The sequence below is a fragment of the Rhinopithecus bieti genome, unplaced genomic scaffold (assembly GCF_001698545.2).
Source record: "Rhinopithecus bieti isolate Rb0 unplaced genomic scaffold, ASM169854v2 scaffold_4655, whole genome shotgun sequence".
Classification (NCBI taxonomy): Eukaryota; Metazoa; Chordata; class Mammalia; order Primates; family Cercopithecidae; genus Rhinopithecus; species Rhinopithecus bieti.
In genome coordinates this window covers 963,702-984,555 of record NW_016804517.1, presented here as the reverse complement: position 1 = coordinate 984,555, position 20,854 = coordinate 963,702, and the positions used below count along the sequence as shown (strand labels likewise).

The 20,854-nt window shown below is 38.9% G+C and overlaps 1 protein-coding gene across 6 annotated transcripts in view; it reads right to left on the bottom strand.

Annotated features, from left to right (window-relative positions):
* Window positions 1-20,854, bottom strand: part of LOC108527547 (phosphatidylcholine:ceramide cholinephosphotransferase 1) — a 320,286-nt gene that overhangs the window by 14,910 nt on the left and 284,522 nt on the right. For 5 of the 6 annotated variants that reach the window (XM_017868867.1, XM_017868868.1, XM_017868869.1 and 2 more), the window contains 2 exons: window positions 6,757-6,874; window positions 6,290-6,364 (listed from right to left, as the gene is read on the bottom strand). In XM_017868867.1, coding sequence (XP_017724356.1) covers window positions 6,290-6,364; window positions 6,757-6,874 — 193 coding nt within the window. The remainder of the gene's footprint in view (window positions 1-6,289; window positions 6,365-6,756; window positions 6,875-20,854) is intronic. The other variant, XM_017868871.1, reaches the window with a different exon arrangement.

The window sequence follows — 20,854 nt, the reverse complement described above, 5'->3', positions numbered from 1 at the left end:
AAGCTTTCTGACCCTGGTTACCTCTTCATACCAGATGGCTTCAGCCATTTGGATCATCTTTCTCACCTTCCCAATGCCTCCCAAACATGTCCTGCTTTGCCCTTCCTCATCTCTAATTCAGAAATCCATGCAGAAGCATCATCCATCTCCCTCACTTGAGTACCAAGAACAGAAACCTGGCTAGTCTTCTGCCTTTGCCATTTAGTACCTATGCGATATTGGGCTGGTCACATAACTCTGAATCAACTGCAATTTTCTACCACTCAATGTTATAAGAATTAAATAAAAACACAACATTTAAATTCATATCTGGCACAAAACAGGTGCATATAATTTGATACTATATAAGTCTACTTCCCTCCGTTCCTCCCAAACACCCTACTATCTCTATCAATGGAGAGAGATGTTTCTAAAGACAGATGTGATCAAATAATATTCCTGCTAAAACTTTTCCTGGCTTCCTATTGCCGATAGATAGAGCCGCAACTCCTTAGTTGGGTGTCAAGGCCCTTTAAAATCTGCCCACAAGATTGACTGCCTGTCTGGAGTCATCTCTGGCCACTTGCTTCATAAGATCCCATTTCCAGATACATCTAACTTCACCTTATTCCCCAATTCTCTTCCATACACGTTTCCTCCACCTGGAAAACCTTTCCTCCCTCCATTTCCATTTGGCAAACTCTGATTCCTCCTTTGAGATTGGGCTCAGAGGCACATCCACAGGGCAGCTCATGCTCCCAGCAGAGGTGTCTCCGGTGTCTGTGCACCCATGGCAACTGGCTCCACAAGTCTACTACAGGGAGTCAGAGGGGATCTGGGGTTACACTGTCTATTTCACAGCTTCTGGATGCCCAGAGGGAGAAGGCGCTTGTCTTATACTTTGTGCGTCCTCAAAATTTACCTGTATGCCCACATAAGGCAGGTTCTCTAGAAACGTTTGCTCAGGAAATAAGCAACCTTCTTGACTATCAAATGAAATCACATCAACAATCTGCCTGTCTCACATTCTGGGAAAGTGGTGTCTTCCTTTTAGTAAGAAAGCCTTTCAAAAGGCTAGCGTTGATAAAATAATGTAAAAATTCATACATCAAATGTTAAATATAAGGAGACATGAATAACAAATGCATAGACAGCACCATCAGAAGTATGTAAAAAATGCATAGACAAGGAACTAATACACTGAATTGTTAATAGTAGATAGGGTCATGAGTGGTTTTTTAAACCTTCTTCTTTTCGTAGTCTTTCAATATATCTACAAAGAATGTATAGTTTATTTAAAATGAAAACTTCACTTAATGACAGAAATTATTTAGTACATTGCTATCTTTACTGAAAAAGGAAAAGAATAGTAGCAATGAGAGAAAAGGAAAAGCAAAGAATAGATTTAGGATGTGAAAGGTTACTGGAAAGTATATCCAAGAAGTAGCAAAAAAAAGAATTGAGAACAAACGAAAAGGAAATTTTTAATAACAATCAGAAACTGGAAGACAAGCAGAAAATTATGCAAAATCAAGCACTGACAATTTAAGTTGCACACCATCCAACAGGATGGCAGAAAGTTATTTTGGTAATGGAACACAAGCCATATCCTGAAATACTGATAAGGTTAGTAGGAGCTAATCAGAATATCAAACTTTGTCAGTGTGGAAGGCACCTGGAATACTCTGCTACCCAGGAAAGTAAGAAAGAACTGAAGAAGGCCGTAACATCCTAAAGAGCAATGAGTCTGTTGCCTTTTAAGACTGAACTTGTGCCAGCATAGGGACCTGTTAGGCTGATGGTTGTGACATTACAGCTCAGCAGCAAGTCAAAGGAGGTGGTTTCATCTTTCGAATCTGTGCATTGCAGAAAAGCTGACAGTGGCAGAGAAGAATATGAAGGCTGTTCTGCTGTTGCATTTGTATTATATTGTTCCACTGAGCGATCAACCTCAGATGCCTCCCAGACATAACCCTGTCCAAAAGTGGGCTGTGTTCACTTACGTCTGAGGCAAAAATTAAAACAAAACAAAACAAAGCAAAACATGTTTTTCAAGTTCAAGAGAATCATTTCACTGAAAACTCCATATTGGATTAATGCACTAGCCAGCTGAGTGTCCCTGTCTTAATGTAATCTCTCTCTTCTCAAAGCTTTTCAAATCTAAGGTCACCATGGAGACCACAAAACACACCCAAACATGCATCTCATTTTACTGTTTAGTCACTATTAGATTAACTCATCTGATTATTAAAATGAGAGTCGAAAACAGTGTAAGTTATTTCTTCTCTTCTATTAGCATTAGGCTGCCTGTTTATCTGTTTTTGTTTTTTTTTTAATTTTAAGGAGTTTGTTAAAACAAGAAAAACCTTACCGACAGGAAGCTTAGAACACCAAAGAATTCTCAAATATTCTGCCCCTTTTCTAAAAACACCAGTATCATAAACAGTTGTAACAAGATGAGAAGAGGTTGTTTTCATGATGGAACACATGGTCTTCGGAGCTATGATGAGAGTAACATGGGCTAATCAAGGTATCAAAAACTTGCCAGCCTCCAGTGTAAGTCACGCACATGTATACCACCATGGGATATACCAGAAATGTGCAATCTAGAAACTGAACACATCCACTTCCTTTTTAACTTCCTTTTCCCAGGGGCTTATTATTATTGCAGAAACATTTATGAGAAGCCCACTTTTCCTCACAAACTGATCATCTCAAAGGATGATTATTTCTCTGAGCGATTACATTTTGTGAAGCGTATACTGCCATCGAGTGAATGAACAGTAAGACCAATTTTTAGAATCACTACTGTATACTTGTTGGAACATTTTTCTTAGAAGCTGCATATTTTGAGTACTGGCATTAAGGGAAGCATTAAGTACACTAATTATGGGTTTTAATGGCATAGTGAAAGCTTAAGTTCATATGACTGTATTAAACAGGAAGTCATATTCTAAAGCTCAGCTCTCCCCCCTTACAGTTTAGTGATGACTGAGTAACCATCAGAGTATCCACCAAGTGATACTCAAGCCTTAATTGGTGTCTCAAATCATGGAATATCCAATTCTGGAAGCATTGTGCTTACTGTGTCTTGTCTCCGGGCCTTCTCATCCATATCCACAGCTTTAACCGCCATCCAGAATATGATGATTCACAAATACTTATTTTCCAGCCCTGATATCTCCCTCAGCTTTAGACTATATTGCTAACTATCCTCAACACCACCACTTAGACATCTCACAGATACTTTAAACTCTGTGTTTAATCCAAGTCATTAACTCTCATTTCCTCTATACCATGTCATTATACCAGTGGTAAAATCCAGTCCTTGAAATCTTTCCCTATTCTCATTCCCTGCATGAAATCTACTATCAAGTTGTATTGATTTGGTCTCTTAAATATTGCTCAAGTCTGTTTCTTCCTTTCCATCCATCCTTAGGGCCAGTAGCTTAGCTTGAGGCCCTTATTACAGCATTTTACACATTTACTACATAAGTTACAAATTTAAACTAACAGATTCTAAGGTGTTTTCCACAAAGGTAGGAACTATATTTACCTTACTCATGCCTCATACTCTAGCACCCAAAGCACAGTAGGTCCTTAATGTATGTTTGTTAAGTCAGTTCTCACTGGATGAATAAGAGTCTAGGGATTGAAGCATGATGACAATACCAAGTCCTCTTCTTACTCCTGTATAGCATGTTATACTGACACAGCCCCTAGAAACTGTCTCCTTTCACACCTATAACTCCTTAAGACAGATTTCAAAAAGCATCATTAGCTCTGCTTTGCCATTTAGGGAGGGAACTGAGGCTCTGAAAAGTTAAATGACTTGCCGAATGCTAGTAAGTGGTTGTGTAAGACTGTCTTAACCTTGACTTCAGTGTTCCTTTTACTATTAGGTAAATTTGTATTTTTACAGGGGCAATAAGTTCCCTCTCTGTACAATGGTTCAGAGACAGATTGAAGATTCAGTGGCGATGATGTTCAGACATCAAACGGAACTTTGGCCTGAGTAACTTTTAATAAGGTTCCTCTCACTTCTGATTCCCTTAGCCCTACGTATGATTCTAAAGTAAGCAAAGTTGTCCTCTGAGGCTTCTCTCCAGTGTCACCCTTTTCTCTCTTCAGATACTCGTTCTCAGTGGAGGATTCTAGCCCTTGCCTGACCACTTAATTTCTTAAGCTTGATCTGCCATCCAAGAGGCAGCACCAAGCCTTGGAAGCCTTTCCCAATTCTTGTGCCTAGCTTCAGAAATCTTTCTGTTCCACCTGGCAAGTGTTCTGTTAACAAGCTTAAATTGAATCTAATTAAGTCTGCAGAGCCAACTTTCTATTCAGAGGAAACATAGAGTGACACAAGTCACTTGACACCACAAACAAACAAACGGATAAATCCAGAAAGTGGGATATCCTATAGGACAATTAATCTAATGTCTACAGGCTACTGGCAGAGGGGAAAGGAAGAAAGGACTGCTCTAGAATTATCGACTTAAAAGACAGAACAAGTAAATGTAATATAAAGATTTTGGACCCTAATTTATACAAACCAACTGTAAAAAAAGGAAAAGCATTTTAAGACAATCAAGATATTCCATCAATTTGTAATTGCTGATATCACAGAATTACTATTAATTTTGTTGAACACCAATAGCATTATGATTTTGTACTAAAATGTCCACAGTTTTTAGATGCATACTAAAGTATGTGGAGGTGAAATGACATTACCTGGGAGTTGCTTTAAATACTTCAAAAAGAAAAAAGAGAGGAAACAAATGTCGCAAATCTTGATAATTATTGAATCTGAGTGTTGGGTTTTTGGGAGTTCCTTATACCAGTTGGGATACATGTGAAAATTTTCAGAATAAAAAAGTGTTTTCTAAATCCTTTCTTCCAAGAGTCTTATTCTACAAAATAAGCAATTAGATTTAATGAGTTTTAACTAGTACTTTTTTCTAAGGTGTGCTAATATTTCACCTCCTACTGTTTAAGATTCTAGTTTCCAGAAGCTCCTCATAGAATGATGGCCCTAGTTGGGATTTCTGGCAACACAATAAATGAGCAACACGCTTGAGTTTGGCTTTTGTGCACAGTTCCTGCTGCTGCTTCTGTGTTTACAAAGAAAACTCACAAGCTATTCTTAGGCAAAGAATCTTGGTTAGATATGTTGATGACTCAAGCTGACTCTGTAAGAACCCATGGCTCACCAAGTATGGGCTTGCCAGCAACTGGTGGAGCTACAGTAGTCCTCAAGAAGAAACAAGTTTAGAACCACAGTAGGGAGAAAGGCTACATGGTACGGCCCCTCAATACTGGATCCATCTTCAACATGTGCTTGGCCAGAACCTACATCCACCTACCCCTTGGTAGCAAAATTTCTCAATGCACAGACATTTTAAGGAGTTGAATTAAACTTAGGTGAATATCCTAAACTGTCAGTTTACTGCTGAGAACATGCTGCTTATCAAGCCAGGCTCCCAGCAAGAGTCCACATCCTTGGATTTTCAATGACAACAAGATATTCCCTATAACCCAGGAGCTACAGGTGAGTGCTTGAGAGCTTTTGCAGACAATAAAAACAATGTGAAGCTGGCTTCTTTGGAAGGGCAAAAGAAACCGCAAGAAGGAGAGTGCAGGGAGGCAGGATGGCTGATAGAGAAGAGTGGAATGTTGAGAACATTCCTTTTGTATGACAGCTTTTCTGGAGCTAAGAAAGTAGTGTATAGCCAAAAAAAAAAAAAGAAAAAAGTTAAGTAAGAAATGAGTTATCTCTGTAGGCACATACGTAAGTTTAGGAAAGAAAGGAGTCACAGGAGACACACAAATTAAAGAGATCCAAAATTGCATATGATCAAATTAAAAATCCAGAGTGAATTTTTCAGCTCTCTTTCCAAAGGTGCTATCGAAGAGAACATCTCTTCTGGGAGGAACAGAAGTACAAAGCAATGAGACTGAAAGTGTTTGGCTATTTCACCCACACAGGTGTAATGCAAAGAAATGATCTCAAATACATCAGAAAATATACTATATTTTCTCCCACCAAAAATCAAGGAGAGAAATTAGCCGCTTTTAAAAAAATGCATTAAAGAGCTTTAATGTACATAAATATTTTAACAATACAATCTTCTGCTAGTTATTTCATAGAGTTCCAATGATCACCGTAGTTAAAAATTCTTCCAAGGTAAAAGTTAGGAGGTGAAGAGGGTCATGTGAATCTGATGGAAAGGTAGAGATAATAAGAGAGGAATAAAGTTTATTTTTAAAAAGACTTCTTTGTTACTAGAGAAAATCAATAATGCAAATACATTACCCCAGAGAAAAGTGATCTTATTTGGCTTGGTTGAGGACTGCAAGAAGATAGGAATACTTTCTCTTCCTGGCTCTGCTGTAGGGATTAATAGAAGGAAAATGGAAAAAATATCACTTGAAATTGAGCTCTCCCTCTGAGAGACAGGAAGCATATAAAAGCTTCTGGATGTGTGTCAAAGAAATGAGTGATATTTTAAAAATTTGGCAGGAAACCAAGGAACTACACAAAGCTTAACTGCTTCCAACACATAAACTAGACCACATATTTCCTCAGTTGGGAGGCACTGGCAGGGCTTAGAGATTCTGGGAAGGGTGGGGCTGCCTGGCCATATCATTTAGTAACATTCTCAGATGGAGGAGGGACTCCACTGTATTCTGGAGAAATGTTTTCCTGCAACCTCACTCAAAGAACCCCAGGGCAAGACGAGAAACAAACAGAAAGGGAAATTACAGCAAGGAATAGTTTACCTTTGGAGAACAGTTGAAATGCATACCAGGTACTGGGAGTGTAGTTACATACATTGTAATACACCGATACAGGTACAGCGTGCCAACTATGCAGAAAAATCTTCTGCTAATAATAGACCTAGAAAAAGGGAAAAACAGGGCAGATTCTCAGTCAAGAAATTCTGTAGGTTCATTTACTTTAATTTTCAATGACTCAATAAAACAAACCCCAGAAACTACTTGAGAGCTTAAAACCAGAATGTTCTAACTATGGCTAATACCAGATTAAGAAAAATATTTTGAGAACAACGTTGTGGTGCTTTTTTAAAAAATATATTAACTAGCCAAAAGCATTTAAACCAGTTTATATTGCTATTAATTAGGCTTCATGGGGCCTTCAACCTGAGTTGAGGTTCAACTGTTGGACATACAAGTGGAGCCCACTGTGATTGGTCAGAACCCACTTAGTATGTGTGGTTAAACATTTAGACAGTATCTTTTCTGTCATCAAAGGAAGATCTTCAGAAAATCAGAATGATATTAGAATGAGAATTTAAAATTTTATGCCATTTAATGGGTCAAAGATATTAAACAATTTTAGTTGTACATCCCAGAAACTGATTCTCTGAGGCAACATGATACCAAGAAAGAACCTATGGAAAAACAGCGTTCAACCTCATCCCATTCCCCGACTACCACTGCAGCTTGGGATGCACGATTTACTTCTCTGAATCTCAACTTCCTAAGAAGTAAAATAGGGATAACATTAGAAATAATGTCTGAAAAATTCCTACCATATAGTAGGCACAAATGGTAGGTATCAAAAGTATAGATTAAGTGGATGAATACAAATATAAGCAAGAATTAGAAATAGTTTTATTAGTTATTAGGTTCTAACAAAATTATCTGATATATACATGTAGGTATGTATCTATTTATATACATATACGTGTATATTGAGTTAGATAACTTCTCCCAATATAAAATTCCACGTAAGTTTGTACAACTTAACCTCATTAAAGTTTGGTGTATTCTTGAACAAGAACATTCTTTCCCTCTCTACCTCTCTCTTGTAGTACCACAGGCCAGAGTCTTGGGGGTAACCCTGTGGGTCTCCTCTTCCTTAACCTTGAGGAGTTCAGATTTTCCTAGACAAGGAAAATTTAGAATCAGTGGGCAGGTGTTCCTCTTGGGATCTTGGCCATTCAATCATTGTAATCATATAGTGTAGCTCTAGTTTTATGCAGGATGGGCATGCCTACTGAGCTGTGGCAGCCAGAGGAAAATTTGTTTCATGTATATTTTGTTTTAACAAGAGAAACAAAGATATGTCACTCGTGTGATTAAAATTAATTTTAAAACCATACAATTATATTAGCATTTTATCCACATCTGCACAGCCTATGTATATTACTTAGGTTTTATGAGTAGAATTTGGGTGTTGGTCTCTTTACCTAGATTTGAGAAACTGGGTCAGAATTATTTATGATAGAAGCCATCTTTGCTTATTTTCTCTCAGTCAAGCTGCATATGCCTCCTCCAAAGACATGAATTTATTCAGCATAAAGCTGTCTTGGCAATCTATATGCCTCTAATTTCAAGTAAAATAAAAAGCACAATTAAATAATATAAAGAGGGACAATACTAGAGAAGAATACCAGCCTATAAATTTCTTTGCCAAGAACACTAAAAAAGAAATATCAAAGTAAATTTTACATTGTAAGACATAATGGTCATCTTTCTTTAAAAGCAAACGCCCTCCTTAGCCATCCTGCTCAAGTGAACAGAAATAATTCTCAATTTCACTTGAACTGTACAAGAAACACTTAAGTCAGCACACTTTCAAGTCTAGATCTGCTGAACTCTTCAGAGGAAGAAAAACAAAATTATTGCTTTTGCTAAAGATTACTATCTTAAAATCACTTTGCCTGATTATTTTCTGGCACACAAAAGGTACACATACACACACACACACCACCCCAATAACTATTTCCATATTTCAAACTTGAGTTACATGTGAGTACCAATGGAAGTGATTTCAGAATTATCTAAAAATCTAAGAATGAGGTATAAAAAGATGAGAAAAGACAAATACATAAAATTGTTTTAATTAAAATATTGAAGGTTCAGTCACATTTACTGTTTGACTTAAAGTGAAAGAGTCAAATGACTTTGAAAACTGAAATGTGACATTTCCATGTGAAATTGTCAATGTTAACAACAAGGTGACAAGTGAGAAGTGGTTGTTTTTAAGAATTTTCTGCTCTTCGGCGTTTAATCTTTTTGAAATTAAGCTTAGAATGTCTTTGGTGTATAATGTTAAACAAGGATTTTCTACAACAAACTTTAACAGAGTATAAAATTGTTTCAAGAAATTGTATGCACTTCTGGGCATTCACTTCCCTAATCAAAGAATTTCATACACTTAGAATTCTTATTTACTTAAAGGTTTAAAAGTTCTAGATGTGCTTTACAAAAACTCACAAAAGAAATGTTAATGAAATATTGCTAGAAATTGGGCAGATGCCAACAAGAAGATGCATGGTACAATTTTCAAAATCACAATGGTGTTCCCCTTACATGGGATACACCTCTCCTTTCACATTCAAAGGAAGCCAGTTTCCCATCAGCACACACTTGGCAAGGACTATCATCTCAGAGACTTGGGTTTGGTCACGTTTATCTATTTTCTCCCAGGTGTTAGAGCACTAGGCTCATTATTACTTTTCTGAGAAAAAAGGAAAATGTATCTGTTCAATTTGATTATAAGGAAATATGAAAAAAAAGTGTTAACATTTTATAGATCATTATTAAGACTTACTAGAATAGCATGTTATGTCAAGTACATGCTAGTATTTTATTAAGCTTTTTTATATTCGTAATTTTTAAAAAAATTGCTCAGAACTTGACTAAATACTACCAGCACTAGTGTTTTTGACATTTGGTACAATGATCTAAAATTCTGAAGAAAGGTCAGGCATGGTGGCTTACGCCTGTAATCCCAGCACTTTGGGAGGCTGAGGCAGGTGGATCACTTGAGCCCAGGAGTTCAAGACCAGCCTGGAAAACATGGCACAACCATGCCTCTATTTAAAAAAAAAAAAAAAATTAGCTGGACATGGTGGCATGTGCCTGTAGTTCCAGCTACTCCAGAGGCTGCAATGGGAGGATCACTGGAGCCTGGGAGTTAGAGGCTATAGTGAGTTATGACTGTGCCACTGCACTCCAGTCTGGGTGACAGAGTAAGACCTGTCTGTAAATAAATAAATAAATGAAAAGTGGTTAAAAAAAAAATTACTATAGTGCAAAGTAAAATTAAAATACTAGAAAAAGTTTGTTTTCCCATGAGTTGTCTCTTTCAACTAATCCACAGTAGGAAGACATATACAACTCTTTCAATGCCTAGACCTGGCCTCCTAGCTCTTTCTGGAAGCTATTAGCTTTTAGAGATAAATAGGACTTGACAACGGTACAGTGGAACTAAGCAACAATTCAAAACTAAGAGGCAATACACAAGGGAGAGCACGTGTAACTAACACAGAATTGGGAGAATCGAATCTCTGGAGCAGTCATGGAAGAGTAATGATTCAGGTCTCTGATTAGTGATTCCAGTTGTAAAACATGAACGGACAGATAATGCATTACTGAGCTGTATCTTTATATAGATGCTAGTTTTACCTTTAACAAAGGCTCACCTGGTGCCCTTGACCACCTCAATTAATTTCCTTAGAAATTAGCTTCCTCATCAGCAAAAGGAAGAAAAAGACATCACTTTCTTATGAATCAGAAAAATGGGTGACAAAAAAACTGGAAAGGCCATGAAATAGCACTAAGAATGAGCATCAGAATAGTCATATTTTTCTTAATATATAAGGTTGAAAATGAAATAATTTTGTTTAGAGCCAACGACCACACTACTAAAAAACAAAGTTTCTATTGCGGTATTTCCCCAGGCATGGTATTACCAACAGGAATTGTTTTGCCAAAATTCTCTTATATAACAAGCTCTGTGTCATCTACTTCTTAAAACCACCTGGCAATGCATGGATATGATCCTTATTTTACAGATGGGAAAAGTGAGGTTCAGAGTTTAAGCTGAAATATAAACAAAACAAAAATATTCAGGAAACTGCATCACATTGTGTAACATTGTGTAAGAAATCTCAATTTTGGGTATTTATAGCTGAGCCAACATCCTGTCCCATTTCAGCCACATTTCAAAATCTACTTAATGACTATATTAGTAAAGTACTGAAAAGAATTATTCTAGCACACATAGCTATCTAAAATTAAATGTGTCTATTTTTCATTATTTTTTGTAGTCTGTGCCCAGTTAGATTCTCTTATTACCACTTTCCTCATATGTTAAATCAGTCATTCTGAAATGTCGTCCATTTCTCAACACTCTATCTCACGTGAACATCCACAATGACCTTCTTTCTACCTGTTGTCCTTAACACCACTCTTGCCTCCTGCTATGGTCTGAATGCTTGTGACTCCTTCCCCTCAAATTCCTATGTTGAAACCTAATCACTAGTGATTAGATCACAAGGGCAGGGTCCTCAGGTCTGAATTAGTGCCCTTATAAAATAGACCATAGAGAGGTGGGCTCACCCTTCTGTGTGAGGACACAGGGAGAAAGCGCTATTTATGAACCAGGAAATTGGTCCTCACTAGATGCCAATCAGCCTGCACCTTGAGCTTGGACTTCCAGCACCCAGAACACTATAACTCACCCAGTCTACAATATTTTGTTATTGCAGCCTTAACAGACTAGGGTAGCTTCCTAAAATGCATTGTTTAGAACTGCCAGAATCATCTATTTTGAAACAGTTAAATAGGTATGTCCCTTAAAGCCTTCCAATGGTTATCAAACTCATTTTAATAAAACCCAAATCTTTTCCCAAGACTCTGAGGCCCTATATCTGGCCACCTCCCTCTAGCCTGCCCTCTGGCCACCCTCCCTATCATTCTCCAGGCTCTATCTCAGCCCAGTGCCCTTGGTGCTCTTTGAACACAGCTTGCAAAGTCCCTCCTGCCTTGAGTAGGATCTCTGTGCCAGCCATTCTCTCTGCCTGGATTCTGCCTTCTTCTGGGACACTTGCTTGTCACTGACACATTCCATTCAAATGTCATCTCTCAGAAAGGTCCCCTACTCTAAGGAAGCCCCTGATCCTCTCTATCCCATCCTCCTATTTTAATTTCTTTACAGCCCTCCTGAAAACATTCTGCACCCCTACATTCCCATGTTCTGTGGAAGCCAACTCCAAAGAAATTCTAAAATCTGTTTTCCTTAATTCCTCGCTACCAGCACCTGGATTCCCTGGATTGTGACAACTCCCCTCACAGGTTTCTTCAAATACCTTCAACATGACACCTCCTTTTTTTTTGAAGTTTTGTTTCTTTTTTTTTTTTTGGTGAGACAGGATCTTGCTCTGTCATCCAGGCTGGAGTGTAGCGGCATGATCATGGCTCACTGCAGCCTCAATCTCCCAGGCTCAAGCAATCCTCCTGCCTCAGCCTCCCAAGTATCTGGGACCACAGGTGCAGGCCACCATGGCCAGCTAATTTTTTTTTAATTTTTCTGTAGAGACAGGGTCATTCCATATTGCCCAGGCTGGTCTTGCATTTCTGGGCTCAAATGATCCTCCTGCCTCTACCTCCTCTGTCTTCTCGCAGATGTGAATCCCACTGCCAGGGGCATAAAGAGCCACTCATTGTTCCCTAAACACAAACTCAATTTCTTGTTTTTGCCTGACAGTCTCTTTCTGTGGCCTCTCACATGATTATCTCTGCTATAATCCTATGCATCTACCTCATGGCTTCCAGATGTCCCCAACTGGAGAGAGCCACTTCATCCTCCCAATTCCTTCAAATTTTGTTTCTACTGTATGGTATTTTTTAATAGTGAGACAGGCATCACCATTACCAACAAAGGTAACGTCTCATCCCTTTGTGAGAAGACGCTCTTAAGAAGACCTGTGCTTTCTTGTCTTTTAGTTCCAGGGAGACTTATGATGGTACCGTAATACGACGGCAGTACCAGCAACACTATACAGCTTTGTGCTCTAGAGTTTTACTTCTTATTCTCTCTGAAGTCCTTTTCTACTTCTTCCTACAAATATTTGTTGCTTAAACCCTTTTATATATCTGCCAGAAATACTCTGCCCTGATGCTCACTGTCCCTTCACTCTGCATCCTTTCTGCATTCATATTTTAATTCAAAACACTTGCTGAGATTGCTCCATGATCCAACCAGAACTGCAAACCCCTAGAGATTGGGGCCTGTGAGTTCTGTATGCTTCTCTCTTCTTTCTAGTCTCATTGTCCTCTAAGGCCTTTCCACCTGTCACAGCCTCAGGTATCTCAATGGCTACAGACTCCATGAAGGAAAACCCAGGGCTTAATTCAGTACTTTAAAAGAGAAAATTCTAAGGAAATGTTAGTAAAACAAATGAAAGAACAAGACTAAACATGGTAGAACAAACAAAATAATCAAAATAAATGCTTGCCTGGGAGATTTAGAACTCATTTAATAATTCTTAGGTACCCAGGCCGGGCGCGGTGGCTCAAGCCTGTAATCCCAGCACTTTGGGAGGCCGAGACGGGCGGATCACGAGGTCAGGAGATCGAGACCATCCTGGCTAACACGGTGAAACCCCGTCTCTACTAAAAAATACAAAAAACTAGCCGGGCGAGGTGGCGGGTGGCCTGTAGTCCCAGCTACTCGGGAGGCTGAGGCAGGAGAATGGCGTAAACCTGGGAGGCGGAGCTTGCAGTGAGCTGAGATCCGGCCACTGTACTCCAGCCTGGGCGACACAGCGAGACTCCGTCTCAAAAAAAAAAACAAAAAAAAACAAATAATTCTTAGGTACCCATACAGGGTAGATGGCACAGTTCATGAATCCGGAAAATGAGACATACCTGTGCACCAGTCCAGAAATGTGTCTGTACGTACACTATGCGTTTTTGCTTTTTAAAATCCAACTCAAAGAAAATTCACACCTTTGCTATTAATTATTTTAACAACATTCCTGTTTAGCATATGCCATTATTCCATTTTACAGAAGGAGAAATTAACGTATGAAGAATTTAAGTACTAGCCTGGGGCCAGAGAGTAAGTCAATGAGAAAGTCACTACAAAACCTAGGTCTTTCTAGACTTTGAATCAGCTGCTCTTTTCGCTAATGAAATTAAAATGTTAATTCCAGAGTTATATACAGGTTGTAACAGGAAGTAAAGAAAAAAATGCTAACCTATAAGACATGAACAAAAACATCAATACTATCTACTTGAGACAATTATGTAGAATTAAAATCAAGTATCCTCCAGAAACTGCTAAATAAAACTGTAAATAAAAGGTGTTATATTTCTGTGTTGGTATTTTAGGCTATCAACAAAAATAATATATGCATATATGTGTACATATATGTGTGTATACATTAGTGTATATATACATAGAATACAAATGTGTATATGCATACATGTGTGTTTGTGTGTGTGTGTATACACACCCAGATCTCTCCTCATTCCTTCCCATCATCAAAACTTATCCACCTTGAATCACATTGTTAGGGGCTTGCTTAGTCACAGCCAGCAGAACTGAACAATTAATGTTTACTCTTGGGCTAAGGGATTATCCTTAAAAGTAACACTTATTTTAACAGAGGGTTTCTGAAAACATAACAGACACATCACCAGCGGTCGCTAACATTTATTGAATTCTAGGCACAGTAACTAGCATGTGCAACACTTAACAAATTTTAGTGTCTATTAAAATTCACATAATGAATATACATGTGCTATTCTATGTATGGGAATGTGTTCTAGTGAAAGAGGCAGACAATACACAGGTAAATAAATAAGTAAAACATAGAGCATGTTAGATAAGTGCTAAAGAGGAAAACCAAGTAAGAGTCTCATTAGGGGAAGGGAGGTTAGGATTGGGGGTTAAGTTGGTCAGAGAAGGTCTACCTCTGTATGATGGGTCAACCAGGAGGTTGTGGGAGAAAATTCCAGAGGCTTGTGTGTGTCAGTGTTTGTTGATCATCAAGGGAGTACAGGGCATGAGGCCATGAGGTCTGGGAGGACTTCTTAGGTCACCATATGAGGACACTGGCTTTAATGCCCTATGAGGTGGAAGAAGAGAAATGCACTTTGACTTACTCTGTCTGCCAAGTTAAAAGCCCATTAAAAGGAAGCAAGACCAGGTAATAACCTAGGTAAGAGATGAAGGTGGTTAGACCTATGGCAGCAATAGATAGAAGTGGTGAGGAAGGTCAGAGGATCACTTGAGCCCAGTAGTTCCAGGCTACAGTGAGCTGTAAGCTATGACCATGCCACTGCCCTCCACCCTGGGGGATGAAGTGAGATCTCATCTCAAAAACAAAACAAAACCCAACACATTTGGGCTGAGCACTGGGAGGAACAGAAATGCCACTGGTGGGCTTGGGAACCAGGAAGATGCCAAGTACTCTGTCAAGTGCTTTGTGCATATCATCTCGTTCAATCCTCAAAACAGCATTACAGAAACCATAATTCTCATTTTGTAGGTAAGGAAACAATGATACTACAATAATCAAGTAACTTGGCCAAAGTCACGTAGCCAGCAGGGATCTAAATCAAGAATGATCTTCCAGCGTAAGACTGAGGATAACCACACGCTTCACCACCACAGCCACGGCACTGACAGGCTGGTGGGACTGACAGGATGTGGTGACTTCTAAATCAGATCATGAGTAATTAGACAGACATCCATGATGGTTTGCTGAGAGGAGGAAAACAGACAATCCCTGGGCACGCTATAAAAGAGAAGGCCAAAATGACACCACTTAAAAATACACATGTACACACATTACTCATTTATGAGCACATGCAGAAGAATATCAAAAGTTACACGAACCCAAATATGAGCATTATTTATCTCGGGTGAGATGGTAAGTTGGTTTGTCTTTTTGTTTATCCTTATCCTCTAATCTGCCTACGAGTCAAATAGATGGGATTACTAAATTTAGAGAAAAATCTACAATTTCCCTATAATTCCTATGGCTCAGTCCAGTATTTAGGTCATGGGACCTAAAATTGTAAAAATTAGAAAAGGTAGAAGCAAAGAAGACCAGCAGTTCACTAACATGAGAATGAGAGACGAGGCACAATCTGGGACTGAGTCCATCATCGAGCCTCTAGAGTGTCCTTCCCTACTCCAAAAAAATGCCCTCGGTAAACAAAAAGAAGACAGAGGAGGCATAGCAAGGCCTGCAAGAGGCTAGGAGATCCAGATGATCTGGGAAGAGAAGGGATCAGAGAAGGTCCCCAGGAAAGGAAAGAAAACGGGATCTCAGCTCAGGCTCTGAGTCTAGATAGATAATAGGTCAGAATCAAGGGAGGAGAGAAAATGTACTAGAAACAGAAAGAAAAAGAATAAGGTTCGGCATGCCTAGTCAGTGGTCTTAAGTGCAGAAATGTGACTGAAGTTGGTAGCAAAGGAAGCTTTATCAGATTAGTAGTGTGGAGGGCCCATACTTAGGAGGTTCCAGAGCTACGACAGAGCTAAGGGCATTTTCTACAGTCCACAGGGAATTGCAAAAATGGACGGCTATCAGAGTTGGCAGATCCATCCTGAAACACATGTACGTCTCCCAGATGGAACCCAACACATAAAATTTATAATTAAAAAACTGAACTCATTTGTTTTTATTCTATCTGTCTCATGCACGTGGCATCTACGACACTAAATCTGTTAAAAAAAAAAAAATACATCTCCAGAGGACAGGTACCTATAATACCAGGAAATTTACAGACTGGATGCATATTGAAGAGCCTTCAGCGCCCAAAATATGCCACTGTACAATGCTGGGCAAGTCAATAGCTTCTCCAACTCTCAATTTTCTTCACTGAGAGAGGAGAATAACACTACTTGTTTTAAGGGTTGATTGTATCAAATGATACAATACACATTAATGCTTATTACTCTAAAATCAGTTGGTTTGGAACCTGCCTCTTGAATAGGATAATAATTTTTGACAACATGGATTAAAAGGAACAGAACAAAACAGATTTTGAGTAAGTACATAATTGATGCAGCTACATGTGTGGAGGGAATAGAAAGGAGGGAAAGAGGTAATCCCTGAGCACTTACCTTGCTTTACTGCTGAAGAGAACTATTACAGCTTACCAGGGAATTAAATAATGGGTAAGTATCCAAAAAAGCACCCGTAATATGAGGGAATTTTATCCTCATGAGTTTCATACATGGACGGAGTTTAGACAACACATTTTCAAAACTGAGATGTCACTCTGAGAACAAATATTTCCCAGAATATAACCCCCATTCAACTGTTTTGCTAGCTGCTATATCCCTAGCACATAGTCTCCAATAATTTTTGGTAAACAACTAAACATAAAAATGTTCTGAAGTTCCATTAAAGACTACCATTACGATCTACAGTATAGGGCTAATATATAATAAAGCGAAATGACCTTAAGAAAAGGCTCTTCTGGAACTCAGAAAATAAATTCTATTGAATAGAAACCCCCCACTCTCCCCCACTTCATATCAAATGCTCTCTGTATCAAACGCTTTTAAGAACTTCAATCACAACCATCGAAGACATAAAACAAGAGAAAAATTGTTGACAGTATCTGTGGGTCATAAACTACCTTTGGGAACAGAAGAGGAGTTAAGTACTTTGATTCAATCAACTTAATAAAGAAACTCTGATGGAATTAAAATAGGGTAAAATGAAAGATAAATGTTAGTGGAGAATCTAGTCTATTGAATAAAAAACCAAAAACAATCAGATTAGCATCTGACAAAAGCAACTGCCAATCAGTACAAAGATTATGTCCTTGGAAATTAGATTCCATTCACAGAAGAGAGGAAAATGCTATAGATAAAATCTTTTATGTTGGCAGATACCCACTTAACAAATAAGGCCCCACAAAGGTTTAGCAAAGATTAAAATACAAAAAAAAAAAAAAAAAAAAGTCTTCCCCAAAGTGACCTCCAAACATTATAATACAAGGAATGCTAGTAAACTTCTAAAATCCATCCTATGCAGCGGAAACCATCATTCTTAGCGAAACTATCACAAGAGAGGGAAAACCAAAACACCGCTATGTTCTCACTCATAGGTGCGGAAACCTGAACAATGAGATCACTTGCGACTCGCGGAAGGGCGGGCGAACATCACACACCGCGTGGCCTATCACTGGGAGGGAGGGAGCGGGGAGCGGATTGATCGGGGATTTATACATGATATAATGATGAATGATGGCGTGCTGCACGAGGTTGATGGGTGCAGCACAACCAACATGCACAAATATACAGTTATTGTAACAAACCTGCACGTTATGCACACGTACCCTAGCAACTTAAAGTATAATAAAAAATAAAAAATAAAATAAAAGTAATAAAATAAATAAAATAAAATAATAAAATAAAATAAAAATAAAATCCATCCTAGTTCTCTCAGCATACAATCCCAGAAAAGCCACACTGGAAAGTTGTACCTGTTCCTTCCTGCAGGATTAACAAAGCCCCTAGAAACAGTTCTAAAACTTGATGTCATGGCAGGTCCCAAGCAGGATCTGTGGTCATCATTTTTCTTCTTTACTTCCTTCCCTTTTGGCATGGGACCAATTTTCAGAGAAAATTGTCACCCACTAAGTGACCATTTCCATTTCACCAGCCTCACTACAAATCAATGCAACTGTTTATGCTAGAATGTTTTACCACTGAGTTCTCTCTACCGCTGACCCCAACCCATAACCCAACTGTCCAATGGTTTCTTTTCTTTCTTCAAATCTTTTCACCACCAACTGACTAATATACTCTGTGACATTTAATTTCTCCTTATGCAACTGTCTAATGCTATTCCTTTTAGGCAAATGTCTGACCCAAAAGAAGCTATGGTAGAAAACACATATCAAGACACACACCTGACTTGACTTTGCTCTGAAATAAAATATATTCAAACAAAGTTGGAGATTTCCCCAAATTAGTAAATGCTATTTCCCCACTAAATTCCATATACAAATCAGGGATTCACAGAGAGCCCCAAAAACCTCATATGAGAAAGATACTGCAACAGGAGTCAGCCCTGTCATTATAAAAGATGAGATGCTCTAAGTGTCACAGCTTCTAGAAAGAGTTCAGCCCTTCTCATTATCCTTCCACAAAATTTATTCGCTAAACAAATGTTAACTGAATCTAAGTTGTGATCATCTTCTACCTGGACTACTGCAATGACTTTTTTTTTTTTTTTTTTTTTGAGAGTTTCACTCTTGTTGCCCAGGTTGGAGTGCAATGGCGCGAGCTCAGGTCACTGCAACCTCCACCCCCTGGGTTTAAGCGATTCTCCTGCCTCAGCCTCCCGAGTAGCTGGGATTACAGGCAATTTTAAAAAACAAAAAGTTCTCAAAAAAGTTGCCATCACACTGGCTAATTTTGTATTTTTAGTAGAGATGGGGTTTTTCCACGTTGGTGAGGCTGGTCTCGAACTCCCGACCTCAGGTGATCCGCTTGCCTCCACCTCCCAAAGTGCTGGGATTAGAGGTGTGAGCCACCACACCCAGCCTGCAATGGCATCTCAACCAGGCCCCCTGCTTCAACTCTTGCTTCCCTAGTCTCTGTAATGCAGCCACATTCTTTTAAACGCCAGTTTCATTCTTTTAAAACACCAGGTTTTTCGTATCCTTCTCCCCTAATGACTTACTGCCACACTTGAAATAAAATCCCAACTCCTCATCCATCCACGGTCCACAAGGCTAACACCTCACTGACCTCCTGCATCAGGGTTCTCTCCCAGCTAACTCAGCCACATGGGCCCTTGACCATTCCTCAGGTAAGTGCCAGAACTCTGTACTTTCTGTGTCTCCTGCATCAACTACTCTTCCCCAAACACATGCATGGCATTGTCTCATTTAATTCAGATGTCTGCTCAACCATCATCTAATCAGAGGACTCTGCTTTCCGATCAATCTAAAATACCAGCCTCTCCCCACTCTCTCCAACACTCGCTAGCCCTTTGTACTGCTTTATTTTTCTCCATCACACTAGCCAATATCATGTATTCATTCATTCACTGCCTCCCTTACACTGGCCAGAATATAAGCTTCACGAAAGCATTGGGATCCTTTGCTCAGTGCAGCATCCCCAGGGCCTCTCAGTGCCTGGAATATGGTATACTGCTCAATAAATACTAGATGAATGAATGAATGAATGAATGAATGAATGAATGAATTTTAGGTGAGCACTTTCTATGTGCTAGGCACTGGGATAGAAAGGTGAACGATGAATAGAATCTAGTTCTTCCCCTTGAGGAACTTACAATTTAGCAATGAAGGAGACATATATACAACTAATAGAATGAAATGTGATATGGGCTTAACGTGTTTGAGGAAACCTGTGGAGTGGAGTAGCTAGAGATAAGGCAGGAGAGATTGGGACCAGATGCTGAGGGCCCTTGAGCTTCAGGCTAAGGAGCTGTTTCTCCATCTGGGCACCCATTATGGAGTTCTAAATAGAAATGGAAAGAAGAGATGGATCTAAAATTAGAACCGAAAGAACTTAGTGACTATCTGGATAAAAGGAACTGAGGAGTTCTAGGTTTCTAGGAAATGCCACTGGTCAAATGGAAGAAAAAGTTGGAAGAAAAATATAGTAAATCTGGTTTTACGCAAGTTGAGTTTGAGGAACCTATGACCACCACACTAAGTTGTAATTTCTCTGGTGACTTGGAAACACTATAGTCCTGCTCCTTGGTTAAGAAAGCCACTTTTTCAGGTGTTCACCATGTCCCAGTAGAGCTGAGCCACACGTATCACACATAGGTGCCACTGTGTTAGCCATGATTTAGTCATGCATGAAAAATCCTTACATCTTCAGCCTTCATCAAATCTGTAAGTTTAATATGTTCTTTATCATGCTTTCTTAAAACAAGGGATACCTGTTTTGCAGTGAAGTCTGACACAAATGCAGAGATTTCCCAGGATTTTTTCCTAGTCAGTGGCTTGAAAGTCCAATTCTAAATGGGGAGACAACATTATTTACAATTTTAAAACCAAAAAAGTTCTCAAGGACAGGCATTATTGTTGCTTTCCATTTTGAGAGGCCATG